Raw genomic sequence first — 17,628 nt, forward strand, 5'->3', positions numbered from 1 at the left:
TCCACAGCCAATGCTTACTTGCCTCATCCTAAGCCTGCTCTGTATTGCTGGTAGCTCTGTGGCTACTCTGTCTGAAAGGTGTTATAGAAACCCGTTTCAGGTCCTGGCAGTGGAAACTCAGGAAAATAACACGGCACACCCAGAGAGGAGACACCTATAAACACCTGCAGGGAGCTGCCTGGAGAGGGAGGGAGGGCCAGGCCTAAGGAAAGACCAAGTTATGCCACACCAAACTCTCTGGTTGTTCTCCTTCCTATGTCAGAGGAAATGAGTGTTTTCAGAGAACATGCTACATCCCATCTTTTGAATTCTATCTTAGAGCATAACAGAGCATGAGAAATCTTCCCTTGAAGATAGGGATTATCGGGGGTGGCTAGGTGGTGCAGTGGATAAAGCACCGGCCCTGGAGTCAGGAGGACCTGAGTTCAAATCTGGCCTAAGACACTTAATAATTACCTAGCTGTGTGGCCTTGGGCAAGTCACCTAACTAACCCCATTGCCTTGATAAAAAACTGAAGATAGGGATTATCTTGAGTATGAAGAGCCTTCTGGTGAGTCAACCTGGACTAGTAGAGGAACTTGAATTCAGAGCCAGGGGGACCTAGATTCTAATCCTGCCTCCAACATTTGTTCATTTGTTTCAATAAATTCTATCCAGCTCTCTGTGACCCCATTTGAGGTTTTCTTGGCAAAGATACTGGATTGGTTTGCCATTTTCTACTCCCAGCTAATTTAACAGATGAGGGAACTGAGGCCACAGGATGAAATGATTTGCCCAGGGTCACCTAGCTAGGAGAATGAGGCTGGATTTGAACTCAGGAAGACTCATCTTCCTGACCCCAGACCCAGCACTCTATGCACTTATGACGCCACCTAGCGGCTCTAACTCATTGGCTAAACTGATAGAGGACTTCACTTAATGTCTTAAACCTGATTGATTGATTGATGTGCAAAATGCCTCTGAATGATTATTCTCACCAGACCCAGGAAGCAGGGCATAACATGGCACTTATTCTAAGGAGGATTAGAGGCACTAGACTTAGCTTTTACTCCTATACTAAGCTCTGACTATGTGCTAAATACTGGAAATACAGTTCTATCTAAATGTATATATATTTATATATGTATGTATGCATGCATGCATATATGTATGTATGTTTATGTGTCTTCAAACAATCCAAAAGCATTTTAAGCACCTACTATGTGTCAAATCCTGTGTTGGGTATTGAGAATACAAATACAAACAGTTTCTGCCTCTGAGAAGGGGAAACTATTCATCAGGGAAGGGCACACACTGTTTAGATTATTTAGATAAACAGTTATGAGAGAGAGAGAGAGAGGGAGGGAGAGAGAGAGGAAGAAGGAGGAGGGGAAGGAAGGAAGGAAGGAAGGAAGGAAGGAAGGAAGGAAGGAAGGAAGGAAGGAAGGAAGGAAGGAAGGAAGAGAAGGAAGGGAAAGAAGGGAGGGAGAGAGGGAAGAAAGGGGAAGGGAGGAAAGGGGAAGGAAAAAGGAAAGAAAGAGGGAAGGAGGAAAGGAAGGAAAAAAAGAAAGAAATAAAGGGAAATTTGCTCTTATAGAATTCATAAACCAGAGAAGACATATGATAGAGTTGGCAGAACTTGCAGGGCGGTCCAGCCATGTGTCCCAGTGATTCTCAAACTACATAATTCATTTTTTTTTTTTTGCCTCATTTAGAATTAGCTCAACTCTTCCTTCTGACTCTTCCTCCCTTCCTCCTCCATCAGGCCATTTCTTTCTAAAGCCCAGCTGCTTCCACAAAATGTTAGGAAACTGAGTCTAAGTCATGCAGAGAAGAGGTGGGAAGGGAGAGTAAAACTCACCAACCGTTTTAATTGAAATTGAAATTGTTTTTCTTTCCACAAACTATTAAGCTATTTTGCTAAATAGTTACAACTACTGAAAAAAAAAACACATTAACTTAAAATACTAACTGCTTTGCTCTTATAGTATTTTTAAAAATTCTTTTGCGTGTTAGCTTACATATAAAAGAGGAGGGAGAGGATTTCCAGAGTGAAAAGTCTCTTCACCGATACTGATACTAATCCTTCTATGACTTGGTAGATAAGTCTTATCTTGCCCAAGATCACACAGCTAATAAATGTAAGAAGATGAATTTGAACTCAGATCTCCCAAAGTACAGCACCCTATTCACCCTAAAATATAATGACCTTGTTTCAGATATTATTCATTTATAATCAAGAGTTTCTTTTTGTGTCTTTCAACATACTCGCTTTTAGTGTATTCTTAAGAATATATTTTAACATATTTGAATTTGACCTAGGCATGGAGCCAGTATTTTTCCCAGAGAAACATATTTCTAGTTATGTAAAGGCAGAAAATGCAACTCTCTTAACAAAAATTCACTTTATGTATACATCTTGAGAAATGTGTTTTTTCTGTAAAATGAAATACCTTGCCAATCCTCACTGTATTCAGAGAAGTGATGGATTCATGTTGGCTTAAACCAATAGACTAGGAAGATAAATTATAGATAAAATAGGATGAGAAAGAACTATATAACTAAAGACAATGCAAATGGCTTCAATGTGATCAGGAAGAGAGTCTCCGTGCCACTGCTTCCCCCACTGATGTAGCTACAGCCAGATAGGCTCCAGTACAAGAGTCTTTGGACCCCCACGACACAGACAAGCATACTCAGAGGGCTACAGTTGTTTCCCCTTCATTGTCCAAAGTCCTATTTCTTACTCGGCTTCTCCCAGACACTGCGTACTAACTAGGTATCTTCCTCTGCTTCTTCTTCTTTCAGGATGCCTCCATTGCCCACAGATTCCACCTCATGCGAGAAAAATATCCTGAAAAATTCAATAGCAGGTAAAGCCCATGCCTTTTCCCCTCCTTTGTTTCCTTCTCTACGCTGCTCCTTTCCTGATATTGTTATTGCTGATGTTGTTCTTGGCCTTAATTCTTGAAGAAGGCTGTGATATCGGGGAAGTAATATTGTGACATGCAAGTGAATTGGATTTAAATGAGGGGAGTTACCAACCTCACTTTCTCTTCTGCCTTCTTGGAAATATTCTTGGCTGGGTCAAGATAGGGTCATTCATTTTGTGACTATGTGGCATGAAGACAGATTTTCATTTCTAAGAAGAAAGAAAAGGAAAATTATCAGGAATACATCCCGGCCTAATTGGGTAGGATTGTTTTTGTCCAGCGAGCAGTATGCTAAGTGAAAGATTAGGGAGCTAGAATGGGAAAGGGGAGCTCGCCATGGCCTTTTCCTTACTCAGAAGTTGGTGCTGTTCTGAAATTGCTTTTCTTGATGGGGTTCCTTCCCTAGAGTTGGTGACTCAATATGTCTCCTTAGAGAAATAACTTCTCTAGAATGTGGCCTTCTCTTGGGCTCCTCTTAGGGTCCCTCCATAATCTCATGACCTTCTAAAAAAAGTAGGGTTCCTGGGGTGATGGAGAGGGGAAGAGGAGCCCTTGACATCCTCCTCTTCTATCCAGCAGGGGGCAGCAGTAGAGAGAAAGTGGGTCACCCTCCAGGCAGAGTTGAGGAGAAAGAGATGCGATGGCCCCAGGGCAGCTCTGGTCTGTCCTTGGCACTCCCAAGAAAATTGGGACACTGGAGCAAAAAAGTATCCATCAAACTGGAACATCAAAGAAACCCTACTCCCTAACTGGTGCCCAGGAAAGACTTGTCACTGTTGCATGTTTCCACCCACTAACAGACCTTTCCTTCAGATTTGGCTCTTTCCTTGTTCTTCTCTCAGTATCCTCCCATTCAGTGTTTCTTAGGGTCTCCTCTCTCTCTCTCTCTGATGCACTGATTCAAGTTGCTCACCTTAGGTCACAAGAAACTCAATTAAACTTGGATGACCTGAGTCTTAGGGTCTCTTCTCTCTTTCTCTGATGTACCAACTCAAGGTGCTCCCCTAAGATCACAAGAACCCCAATTAAACTTGGATGAACTGGTTCAAGGTACTCACCCAATGTCACAAAAACCCCAAATAAACTTGAATGAACTGAGTCTTAGGGTCTTCTCTCTCTCTCTCTCTCTCTCTCTCTCTCTCTCTCTCTCTCTCTCTCTGATATAATTCAAAATGCTCACCCAAAGTCACAAGAACCCCAATTAAACTTGAATGAACTGAGTTAATAAAGGTAGCATGATATAGCTATCCAGCCAATCTTAGAGCTTAGAAGATTTGGGTTTATATACCACCTTTAACGCATTCAAGCTGTGTGACTATAGCCAAGTTACTTATCCCACCTAATAGCTAACTACATGTGGCCTTGGGTAAGTCATTCTTCTCTCTGGGACTCAGGGTCCTCATCTGTCAAAGGAGGACTTCTGAGATTTCTTCCAGCTCCTAGTGTCTTACCCTACAGCCCTTTGGTCCAATGATGAGAGTAACTTTCCAATAAAATGAGGTAAGGAAAAGAAAGTTTGAGAAGTCAGAGGACCTGGGTTCAAATTCTGCTTTTGATACTACCTATGAGTAACCTTGGGCAACCTTTCTGAGCCTCAGGTTTCTTTTCTGATATTTTGGAAGACCTTTGAGTTCCTTCGGATTCTCGGTGCAGATGACCTGCCATCTGCATCAAGGAAGGGAGTTTTCATGGTGGAAGTTCTCCACACTTATGAAATCATACTCCTCCTAACCATCCAAAAAAATCAGAATTTAAGTTTCCCTGGCCTCTGTCTTCTGAATATTAAGTTTAGGCTTTGTAACAAGCACAGATTTGCTAATTTTTGCTAAATGCTATCTATGACTCTTCTCCATTAGGTCTCTTCTTCTAAACAAGTTGGGTTAGAAATTATTTTTTAATTCATCCTCAGAATCCTTCAACTTTGATTCAGTTTGCAGTCAGAAATGTAGGAGCTAGAAGAAATAGCTTATAGGGCCGGGAGGGCAGAGGAAGGGGATTTGTGGTTGAGCAAGGGACATAATGCAAAATACTATGAGGATTTGAATCTCTACACTTACCAGTAACAGCCTATAGGAACAAGAAAGGGAAGTGTGTGAAAATAAATCATACTTTCCTGCAGATTATAAACTTGTAAATGGGTGTCAATAAATTTTTTCTGTTAGCAGTGACTGGGGGGGATCACTTTTTCATAGTCTTTGATCCATGAAACTCAAGATTAAGGGATTTTCTAGTAAAATTTAGAAAGTAATAACCCCATTGCCTTAAATAAATAAAAAAAAATTTAAAAAGAAAGTAAACAAATCCCTTCAAGGAAGAAAGTGTTTTGTTCTTGTACCTGCATCAATATTATCTAGCACATAGTAAGAATTTGATAAATGGGGGGGAAAAAATGAAAACCCACTGAAGGGCCCAAGGAGCTGGGTCAATAGGTTCATCTTCTCTAGACTCTTGCATGTTTTCCTTTCAGGCATGGGGGAGCCTGGACTCTAATGAAAGACTCCCTTTGCATTCTGTCTTTGACTCCTTAACCTCCTTCTTTTCTACCCTAGAGAAAAATTATTTAAAGCTTAAGGGTTGGCTCAAACTGGAAGAATAAAAAGTATAGGGGCAGCTAGGTGGTGTAGTGGATACAGCACCGGCCCTGGGGTCAGGAGTACCTGGGTTCAAATCCGGTCTCACACTTAATAATGACCTAGCTGTGTGGCCTTGGGCAAGCCACTTAACCCTGGTTGCCCTGCAAAAACCTAAAAAAAAAAAGAATAAAAAGTATATAATATACCATGTGAATCATATAAAGGACAGATTTATTTCCTATATACAAAAGATTCACAAAAGAAACATAGCATGTGTTGTTAGAAAGACTTAAAACAAGATTCATCAATAATTTTTAACCATGGTTAAACTCTTCTGAGAGACAGATAACTTTATCTTTATAGAAAGCATTGTGTAGAACCACCAGCAGTCATGGCCACATTTCACCTAGTTTCGGCACTGACCAAACAACTTACAGTCATCTTCCTATTCACTGTCACCGTCTTTGATAAACTTCCCTTTGCCTTCAGTCAGCTTCACTAAATGAACCTAGGACCTTTAGACCTCTCCAACTCACAAGGTCACCTTTAAATCTAGATTTGGCTGAATAACGAATGATCTTCAAAAGGAAACACAAAAAGGGAAAGGAGGTACAAGGTTATATAGTTCAATCTGTCATTGGAGACAGGCTACATATATATATATATATATATATGTATATGTATATACAAATATATGTATACATACATATACATATATATATATATATATATATATAAACTCCATATAACATAATAGGAGGCTAAGACACAAGCATCTGGAGAAGTGAGTCCAAAAAGGCTTTATATAAAAGGGACCTCATGTTGAAGGTGATACTTAAGCTCGGCTATGAAATCAGCAATGAGTGAATGTTCTATCTTTCCAGGAAGCTAACAGCATTCAGTTCTGGGATATCAGATTTGTTATAGGACCATAGATCTAAACATAGAAGGTTTCTCAGAGCCCAGCTAATAAAATCTCCTCATTCTACAGATAGGAAAACTGAGGCTGAGGAAGGTCAAATGATTTGTCCAAGGTCACACAAGTTATATGTATCTGATGGGACTGGAACCCAGAAACCCTGACTTCAGAGACAGTAATCTTCCTACTGTATGACACTGACTTCTATAAAATCATAAGTTTAAAAAGATTACCCTGTCACAGACAGGCTCTCTGCTCTGGGACCTTGCTCTACAAACTGACTGAAATAATCAGACACTTTCAATTGTGCTAATGAATTCTTATGGAGGAATCTGCTCTGACCATTTTCAGCCAGTGGTCATTGGACTCTTCCTGTGACAGGGAAAAGTCTTTCCTCCCAAAGAAGTCCATTTTGATTTGGGGAAAGTTCTTATTGTAAAAGAATTTTTTCTTAAGTAATTCAGATCTTGGTGCAGCTAGGTGGCACAGTGGATAGAACACTGGCCCTGGAGTCAGGAGGACCTGATCAGGACTCAAATCTGGCCTCAGATACTTAATAATTAGCTAGTTGTGTGGCCTTGGGCAAGCCACTTAACCCCAATTGCCTTGAAAAAAAAAAAACTAAAAAAAAATCTAATTCAGATCTGCCTCTCTATAACTTGTATCCATTGAGCCTAGTTTTGTCTTGGACCAAGCAGACTGGCCAACCAGTCTAAAGAGTTTCTCTTCTCCAGGCTAAATTAATTCAAATCCTCCAAGCTATCCCTCTCTCATATGTAGGACACTCTTCATCTTCCTGATTGCCATTCTAGGGATGCTTTGTATCTTAAAAGATCATAGGAGCCTGGATTTTGAATGGGAGAGGACCTCTGAGACCATCTTCACTAGCCCCTTTACTTTTATAGAGAAGTAAACTGAGTCTCAGAAAAGGAGAGTGACTTCTCCAAGGTCACACTGAGTAAATAGCAGAGCAAGATGGGAGTCCAAATTTGCACCAGTTCTCTTTCTATTATACGTTGACAATGTCTCCCTTAATGTGTGGCACCCAGGACTGGACACAAACCTCAACATGTGAGCTGACTTTCCACTAGTTATTCCTTCCACCTGTGTGATGTGAGGAGAAAGTAAGAGGTTGGCCCTTATCTCTCCTCCAAGAGCTCTATTTGCTGAAAGAAAGGTTAGAGAGCAATATTGCTCTTCATCCCTCCTATACATCTATCTAAGATAAAATTCCATAGAATTCCCAGGCCTATCCAAGAGGCAGATGAATAGCTATTTTTCTCAGAGATTCCTTATTTAGCATTGGAGATGTTGTTACCATGGTTACGCTCTTATACCAGTCTATGAACCTGAAAGGTCATAAAAGATGGGAAGAGAATATGGCAGCTGGGGCCTGGAAGAATGAACCATGGGAGCAGCCTAAAATTTGGGCTTACCTGCTTCACTCTGGAAAGAGTAGATCTGGGGTGGGGGGAATGTCCTCAGATAGCCCTTGGAAGTCTGTTAGGATCATTTGGGGGTTTTGTCCTCATTCAGAAGTCTGACTATACAAGGCTGGAAATTAGTGTGACTCAGTTTTCCAAGAAAACCCTTTAGATCCTTGGAATTTTAAATGATGTAAAACTGTCATTTTTTACATCATAACTGTCATTATTAATCAGCAAATATTTATTAACCAACTATTATGTACCAATATACATAACAAAGAAAAAAGCAAATCATTATTCCCAAGGAATTCATTTTTTTAATGGAGGAGTCAACAGATCCATGAGCTAAAATTTAAAACATAAATGCATACATGCACATATGGATGGACACATATATGAATGGGGAGGCTGGTTTTAACTGTTTCTTCTCTCTGTAAGTAGGACTGTAAATAAGAATGATTCATTGTCCCAAAACTCAGTTCTATCCTCCAACAAATCTGGGGGTTTTAGAATCATAGGCAGAGATGGATGAGCCCTCAGTCCAACCCTCTCATCTTCCAAATGAGAAAACTGAGTCCCAGAAAGGAGGAGAGACTGGGATAAGGTCACACAGGCAACAAGTAGCAGTGGTGGATCTGGAACTCCAAGGTTTCTGACTGCAAACCCAGAACTTTTTCCACTGTAGCATTTTGTAGTCCCTATACCCTTGGTCTGTGCCAACCATGGGCATGACATGGCAGCTGGAAAAACTAAAGTTGTCCCAGGTCACGTGAGTCACTGTGGCCAAGAGAAGGAAGATGGCATTCCCTTTGCCTCGGTTCTGGTCAGACTAACTTTTTGAAAGGCAGTAAAGGCCTAACCTGTTTCCATTGAGTATCTCCAATGAATTATAGAAAAAATTCTTGAGGTTTGGGAAAGTCCCAAACAGTTGATTGTGGTATTTTCTTTCTTTTTTATTGCATTTTTAATGCAAAATATAAACCTTATGTTATGGGCACAAATTCACCAGGCAAAGTTTAGAAGAGAGAAGCTATTTAACTCTTTATTAAGCTACCCACAAAAATGTTTGCCTGCTTCCTTTGGGGAATGACGATACAGGAAGGGAAGTATTCCTGTCCCTGTAAAAGACCATTATTGAGGATTTTTTATGGAAAGGTTTTAATCATTAGATCAAAGGTCTAGATCTGGATGGAGCCACAGACTCTAATCAAACTCCTTCATTCTACAGCTAGGGAAACTGAGGACTGAAGAAGTGAAATGACTTATCCAGGGTCATACTAATAGTAAGGGGCAGAGTTGAGCTGAGATCATAAGACTTCAGATCCAGTATTTTTTTTTCCCTATTAGGTCATGCTGCCTCCCTATACAAAGACGTTCTTTGAATAATGACCTTCTCAGTTGTTCTTTCTACCTAAACCTCCATTTTCTCCAGATAACTGAGATCCCAGTGAGGGGACACAAAGCCATTGTTTGACATCCACAAAGACCTTAATTCAGCGGGGCCCACCTTAATTATCACAACACATAATGGTGATAAGAATTTAGAATTTAAGTCTATGGATAATCCTCCAGACAAGTCATCAAAGACTTAATAACCTCAGTAGCAGCTTATTCCAATCTGGGTGCTTGCCCAAGCTAAAGATAAGGTGGTAGGAAATGATGGCTCCAGGAGTCAGAGTAGATAAGAAGCCGAGGGCTACAGTCATCATTAGTCCTAGAACTGTAGAATGGCAGCCAGTCATTCAACAAGTATTTATTAAAGGTTGTATGTGCCAGTCATTGTCCAAACTATCATTATTGTTCAGTCATTTCAGTCATGTCTGACTCTTCATAATCCCTTGGTGTTCCCTTGGCAAAGATACTGGAGTGCTTCACCATTTCCCCTTTTCAGCTCATATTACAGATGAGGAAACTGAGGCAAACAGGGTGAAGTGACTTTCCTAGCATGTCTGAGGTAGGATTTAAACTCAGGTCTTCCTGACTCCAGGCCAGGAACTCTTGCCAGTGAGTCACCTACCTGCCCTTATCCAATTCTCTCATCTCACCCCACCACCTCCTTGACAAGCCATTGTCTACTCTACGTTTGAAGACTTCCGGGGACAGGAAACTCACTGACTCTCAAGTGAATCCATTTATTCTTCTGAGAGATTTCCAGTGTCAGGAAGATGGTTTTTGTCCAACCTGAATGTGCCTCTCAGCAGCTTCCTGTTGCTCCCAGTTCTTCCCTGGAAAGCCAAAAAGAACAATCCCTCTCTCAAATGACGACCTTTCAGATATTTGATATTCCCACCAAGTTGTCACCCCAATGGGCTAACAGCAATTATTATATTTGCAGAACTCTAACTATGCTGGGCCCTGAGCTAAGTGCTTTATAATTATTGTTTTATGTGATCCTTAAACAATCCTAGATGTAGGGCCCCCTATTATAGATGAGGTACAAATGGAGGCAAACAGGGTTAAGTCACTTGCCTAGGGTCACACAGCTAGTACACATCTAAGTCAGATTTGAACTTTCAGAAGTCCCCTGTGACAACCCCCCTAGTTTGAACACTAGACCTCAATAGCTTTTTGGGGTTGCCAATGCTGACATAATTAGCTTATTGTCCCAAGTCTTTTTCACACGGCCTATTGTTCAGCCAGGCCTTCCCCTTCATAGAGTTGGGGAGTGAAAGTTTTTTAAGCCTAGTCTAAGAATGAATCATCATGCAGACCCCAATGGATCATCAATTGAAAGGCTTTCAAAGATTCATCAGTTTGAGACTACCAAATCTAACCTCCCTTTTCACAGAATAAAACTGAAGCAAGAGTCTAATGAAGTATTTGAACCTCTGGCTTCCACATTGCACGTCCAGGGTCCATCCCCATATTCCCCTGACTCGTCAATATCCCAGTAGGCAGTTGGTAATGCAGTCCTAGTGCAGTCCTAGGTTGAAGGAGGTAGAGGGAAAGTGGGCAAAGCCACTGAAACCCCAAAAGCATCATAGTTCTAAAGCCAAAAGGGCCTCCTAGGCCATGGTATCCAAAGCCCTCATTTGACAGATGTGGAAACTGAGGCCGGGTGGCTTGCCTGAGTTCACATATACATTAGGCTTCAGAAGTAGTTCTGGAACCCTTAAATCCTTGGGCCATCATTGTCAAGGAGGTGGCAGGAGTCTCAAAAGCCACAGGAAGTTCATGGAGGATGAGACCTGGCTACTGAGGGACCATTATGGAGGCTTTTGGGGACTACTTCCACAGAGTGAGGGGATCAGAAATCCTTTTGCAGAGAGCTGAAGATGATAAGACAGTGAAGGCTACACGTGCATCTACACTAGGAGAAAGGATGATAACTTGTAAGATGGCAGAATCAAGGGCGGCTAGGTGGTGTAGTGGATAAAGCACCAGCCCTGGAATCAGGAGTACCTGGGTTCAAATCCGGTCTCAGACACTTAATAATGACCTAGCTGTGTAGCCTTGGGCAAGCCACTTAACCCCATTTGCCCTGCAAAAACCTAAAAAAAAGAAAAAGATGGCAGAATCGAGCAAAGGTCTTTATTTGGTTTTGTTTTTAAGGACAGAGAATATCTAAACATGATGATGATGTTGATGATGATGATAATGAGCATTTATATACTAAAGCTTGAGTGTCCAACCTTTTAGCTCTTCTGGGTCACATCATCCAACAAAAACTTGTCAAAGGTCACCTAGAGAATTTAATATTTATTTATGATTACAATGTAATATTGCTGCACAAATGGGCTTTGAGGGCTGTATAATGGTACATGGGTCATGGGTTGGTCATATCTACTGTAAAGTTTGTAAAGCACAGCTTGTTTTACATGCTTTATCACCTGATCTTTGCAATGGTCCTGGGAGATGAATGCAAATATAATCCCCATTTCAGATTGGGAAACTGAGGCTGAGAAAGATTAAACCACCAAGATCACACAGGAAGTTTCTGAGGTACAATTTGAACATCAGATCAACTAGAGTGGGGAGGGAGCTGATGCACGGGGAGAGGATGAGTATGAAAAGGGAGATGGGAAGGTGTGGAAATTAGAGGCTTCCACCACAGGGCAACTCCTAGAAGAGGAAGAAAGGAGTGAGTTCAAGGACCATGTAAAGGGCATTACCCTTGGCAAAGGGAAGGACTGTTGCCTCCTGTGGTTGGAGATAAGGAAGAGGAGATGGGTACATCCAAAACTTTGGCAATGAGGACTAGAGGGCTGAGAGCACAGGATCTCAGAGTTACAAGGAACCACAGAAGTCATTTAGTTTCACTTGTCCATGAACACGCTCTCCTCCTGAAGGTGGAGCACTACAGGTGTGGAACACAACTTACACCACTTTTTTAATGTAGTTTAATTAAACTTTTTTTTTTACTTTTTAAAATTTACTTTTAATTCATCCCTTAAAGATGGAAATAACAGGGATGAAGCCTTATGGAATGGGAGTGATAGAAAAAAACAAATATAGCCATTCAAATGTTCTTAGAAAAAGAATTCCTTCTTCAGTATACCTAACAAATGGGCATCTAGGCTTTGCTTGTAGATCTCTAGGGAGGGGAAATCACTCCCTCTTAATATCAAACCTAAATAGTGGTTTCTGTCCTTTGTTCCTGGCTCTGCTTTCTGCGGTCAAAGCTAATCCCTCCTCCAAATGAGAGCCCTTCCAATTGCCCCATTCCTTTAATCGCCCAACAAGGGCACAAAGTTCTCCTTCAGCTACCCTCTGCTCCATTACTATCCTTCCAAAAATATGACTCCAACTTCAACACAAAACTCCAAATGTAGAGAAAGGCAGTAAAGTATTGTAAAGAGTTGACCTCAGAGTCAAAAAGACCCAGGTTCAAGTCTGGTCTCAGATACTTCCTAGCCAGTGACCCTGGCTGGGCAAGTTATTTAATCTCTGCCTGCCTGTTTCCTCAATTGTAAAATGAACGTAATAATAGCACCTTCCTCCCAGGGTTGAAATGAGAATCAATGAGGACTTAATACAATGTTTAGTACATAGTCGGCACTTCAAAAATGTTGCTTCCTTCCCTTCCCCCCAATGACTCCCTTATTCTAGATGCTATGCCTCTCTGAATGCAGCCTAAGATTGCATTGGCTTTCCTCCCTACCCTACAATTCTGTAGATTGAGCTGGCAGTACATAAAGAGATCTCCAGAGGTGACTTCAATTTTCTCAGTAAACAAGAAATTTCAATGGCTCCCTATTGTCTACTCAATAAAATATAAACCTCTGATCCTGATATTCAAAGCTGTCCATATCCTGCGCCAACCTCCTTTCAGTCTAATCACAATTCTGCTCGCCTCAGCATATTCCATAGATTTGTTTTCTGACACTTCTTTCATTCTGCCCTCTTCCTGCTCCATACCCTCTCTCTGCCATGCTAGTCTCCATCCCTGGGTATAGAAAATGGATTCCCCAGCCATCAGCTTGTATTGACATCCTCCTGTCCTTCAAGGTCCCATCCAGATGCCCTCTCTGTTAGCAAGATTTCCTTGGTTTCCCCAAAGAAAGAGATCTCAAAGATTCCACCAAGGACTTTGCCTAAATGTCTCTTTTGGATGTTTCCTTTCCTGCACTGAATCTTGGATACCTTGGTATCATCTTTTCCTTCCCCATTAAATAGCAAGCTACATGAGAACAGTGCCCTAAGGTCAGGGCCTGGACTATAACAGGGACCAAACAATTATTTGCTAAATAAAACTTGATAGCATGGGATGTGGATGGATTGGATTTAAACAATGGCTGTATTTTAGTTTGGAAGCCAAAAATTAATATTTACATTATCTCATCTGATTTTCACGGCATTATTATTATCACCATTTTAAAGAGAAGAGGTTAAGGGACTTACCCAGGATCATACAACCAGGCTGGATTTGAAACCAGGTCTTCCTAAGCCTAGTATTCTGACCACTACACCCAAGCTACTGTCAAAATCATTTGCTTGTGGGGGTCATCAGAATTTTATTCTTTACAGCTTTCCATCTCCCCTGGGGAGGGCTTCTCTTGCAGAATTTCATACAATTACAACAATTGTCAGAATTTTTTGTGACAAGGTCACAGATTTCAGGGTAAAGGTCATTGTCCTACATAGAAGGAGTCACAGCTTAACATGGATGAACAGGCAGGTGAGTTTCTCTCACCAACCCCCCAATATGCTTGGCCTAAGCCAGACATCTTCAAGATTCCTGCAGTCAGTTTGGGTGGTCCCATTTAAATACAGACCAAAGAAGATCCACAAAGATGATTAGAGGCTTAGAAAATAAGACCCATTGGGGCAGCTAGTTAGCTCAGGGCAGTCAGGTCCTGGAGTCAGGAGGACCTGAGTTCAAATGTGACTTCAGACATTGAAGGAAGGAAGAAGGAAGGAAGAAGACAGAGAGAGAAGAAAGAGAGGAAAGAAAGAAAGAGAGGAAAGAAAGAAAGAGAGGAAAGAAAGAAAGAAAGAAAGAAAGAAAGAAAGAAAGAAAGAAAGAAAGAAAGAAAGAAAGAAAGAAAGAAAGAAAGAAAAAAGGAAGGAAGGAAGGAAAGAAGAAAGAAAGAAAGAAAGAAAGAAAGAAAGAAAGAAAGAGGGAGGGAGGAAGGAAAGGAGGGAGAGGGAGGGAGGAAGGAGGGAGGGAAGGAAGGAAGGAAAAAAGGAAGGAAGGAAGGAAGAAAGAAAAGAAGAAAGAAAGAAAGAAAGAAAGAAAGAAAGAAAGAAGAGAAAAGAAGAAGAAAGAAAAGAAGGGAGGGAGGAAGGAAGGAAAGGACTAGGGGGGAGGAAGGAAAGGAGGGAAGGAAGGAAGGAAAGAAAGAAAGGAAGAAAGGAAGGAAGGAAAGAAAGAAAGAAAGAAGGAAAGAAAGAAAGAAAGAAAGAAAGAAAGAAAGAAAGAAAGAAAGAAAAGAAAGAAAGAAAGAAAGAAAGAAAGAAAGAAAGAAAGAAAGAAAAGGCCCACCAGGAAATCTTCAATAAACAGGAACTGTTCCTGCAGAACAGAGGAATGATTTCAACCCCAGCTGCCTGAAAAGGGTTCTGTACAGATGGAGAGCAGCTCCTCGTCATCATTCAAGCATGCTCAGATAGAGAGACTTGAGCTGGGGGATCAAAGGGAAAGTCTGACCCTGAATCCTACGGAAACACCCAAACAAGGCAATGTTATGGGGTGAGGATGGAGGGAGACATCCCTCCCTCTGACCTGTCCAAAGTGGAAGACATTTCCCTCTCTGGGGGCAGTTAATGAATAATCCAACTGAAGAACAAGATGGACATGAGTACTCCTTACCCAAGTTTTCTTCCAAAGAGAAACCATTTCCAGCTTCTCCATAATATTCCAAAATCTTGCCATCCTACAAGACTCCAGACTGAATTCTCACCTCTTCTGGATGCCAAGTGCCCTGGTCAGGAGCCATGATTTGCTGACTTTGTATCTCCGTGTTCCTCTCGAGGATTGAAGTCATCCCCAAACAATCTTCCCAGCCTTATTACACATGTAATAATAATCCCTTCACTGAGTCCAAAGTCTAGTCAGTTCAGCCTTAGTACTATTACTTATTTATAAGGCGCCATCTCAAATCATCAAGCCTTTGGCTCTACCCCATTCCCAGAAAGACCCTCCTCCTCGACTCTGCCTCTGAAAGCTCTTGGAATCTTTTTGTTTCCTTCAAGACTAACTCGAGTGTCACCTTCTACATACTCTTCCCTATCATCTACCTAGCTGCTAATACCTGGGCCCTAAAAACATGATCATGTGTTTTGAGTTTATATGTAGGTCTCTATACATTGTCATGTAGATATATCAGAGACAGAGACAGAGACAGAGAGAGAGGATGGATAGATAAATAGACAGGTAGATGGATAGTTAGATAAATGAATAGATAGAAAGTGAATGGATGGATAGAGGATAGATAGATGGATGAATGGACATTTAGATGGATAGATGACTGGATGGATAGATAGAAAGATAACAGAAAATTTTGTATTGTTTTTTAAATGTGTGTATTATGTAATCCTCAACAGAGTGCAAACTGCTCAAAGGCATAACCTGTTTCTCTATGATTTTTATATTCAAGGACCTAATATGGTGCCTGGTACATGGGATGAGTAGATCTGGATTTCAATGGTATTGAGAAATTCTCCCAGTGAGCAAACTCCCTCTCTCAAGGAAGATCAGCCCCTTCTTATCAGTCCCCAGTATTAGAGAGTGACCTGAAGCCCTTAACTAAATCTCAATGAGTGGTTCCTCCTTCCCTAGTTCCTCTGCCAGACTAAGCCAGACCTGCATCATGTGCCCCTGGGACTACTGCAGCAATCTCCTGTCTTTGCTCATTGTCTCCTTTCTCTCTAACTTCCACCTGCCTCCATACACCCCAAGCTTTCTGAATATTTGCCCTCAGCTGTCATTTTCCTCATGATGACCAGTCAGTGATACATCTGTAGGCAATTCCTACTGAAAGGCCTTCTTTCATTGACTGGAAAATAAAGTCAGTGATAAAGGGATAGCCTTTGAAGCACTGGGTCCATGTCCTGTATTCAAATCCTGCCTCTGATACTAGCTGCAACCATGAGAAAATCATTTTACTTTTATGAGACTCAGTTTTCCTCTTCGCTAAAAAGGAGAGCATTGGACTACATGGTCCTTTCAATTCCAAGTTTATAATATTCTACTCCCTTTTTCTACACAGTCCCTCCATTTTGTGTACCTTCAATTCCTACCTGTTTAACTATGCTCAAGTCACTTTTCTCCCTAGGTCTCAGTTCTTATCTGTAAAAATGAGGGGACTGGACCCTCAACCCTGAATCTGTGATGCTAGAATCAGCTGGACCAGAACCACCTGCCTCTCCTCTCCCTAAGTGAGCATCCACGGTGCCCCTCTTTCAGGGCTCACCTTCTTCCCCAACCACCAAGGGACAAAGGTTGGACTTCCTCTTTACCCCTAGTGACTATATCCATGACCAAGCTGTTCTTTCCACTTCTCCCCATTCTCTATGAACTCTTTTTTGTACCATGTGAAAATGCTTCTATTATGACTTTGAGGGGGTTGGGGAGTGTGCAGGTTGGGGTTCAAGCAAAGTCAAGGTTTAGAGAAACAGCTGCTATGAGCTTGCCCACCCACAGTGGCATCTGCGCCCCTGAATACTTTGCTTTCCCTGTTTCAGAAAGCTTTTCCCACCTCTTTGCCAACCCATGCCCGTACTTTCTTTCTAGGTCCAAATCAAATCTCCACCCCCCCAAAGTCCTTCCTAAATGGCCTTTGGGGTTCTGCTCTGATTGTTTCTGCATTGAAATATCTATGGATTCGGCAAGACCTTGCAGTTATAATTATTTAGCAACCCAGCTTCTAATTCCCTTTGTCTTCTAGTCATCACACATGGGTGTATTTATCCAAGAGTGTTGAGAGCTTTTTCCTTTGTATACCCTCCAACTTCTGGTAGAGAGTTGGGCTCACCAAAAGAGCCAGGTGGATGAATAGCTCTCCATGGTCCTCATCGCCTGAGGCCAAACTCTGCCTTGTCAATGGTAGCCACCCATCCCTGGATCTTTTCCCCAGACGCAGATTTATGTCTTCAGTCTAGGAGGTCATGTTAAAAAAAAAAATGCCCTAATTTATCACCTATAAATCCCTATCCATGGTGATCTCATCTGGAGCTCAAATTCAGTGGATTTTTCAACTTGACTCAACATGCAATCCAAGGCGAAGGAGCATCAAGCCTCCTCCCACTCAAGGCCTCCTAGAATCAGTTGCACATTACTTCTGGGTTCTCCTAAGACCTGAGCAGAATCTCTGTGTCACCAATCGGACTTAATTTTCATTTAGTCATTGAGAGT

At 41.5% G+C, this 17,628-nt stretch overlaps 1 protein-coding gene across 8 annotated transcripts in view; it reads left to right on the forward strand.

Annotated features, from left to right (window-relative positions):
* The window catches only part of DGKG (diacylglycerol kinase gamma), a 281,695-nt gene that overhangs the window by 169,727 nt on the left and 94,340 nt on the right, over positions 1–17,628 (forward strand). For all 8 annotated transcript variants that reach the window (XM_074189542.1, XM_074189543.1, XM_074189550.1 and 5 more), the window contains one exon: positions 2,789–2,853. In XM_074189542.1, the coding sequence (XP_074045643.1) occupies positions 2,789–2,853 (65 nt within the window). The remainder of the gene's footprint in view (positions 1–2,788; positions 2,854–17,628) is intronic.

The sequence above is a fragment of the Macrotis lagotis genome, chromosome 5 (genome assembly GCF_037893015.1).
Source record: "Macrotis lagotis isolate mMagLag1 chromosome 5, bilby.v1.9.chrom.fasta, whole genome shotgun sequence".
Classification (NCBI taxonomy): Eukaryota; Metazoa; Chordata; class Mammalia; order Peramelemorphia; family Peramelidae; genus Macrotis; species Macrotis lagotis.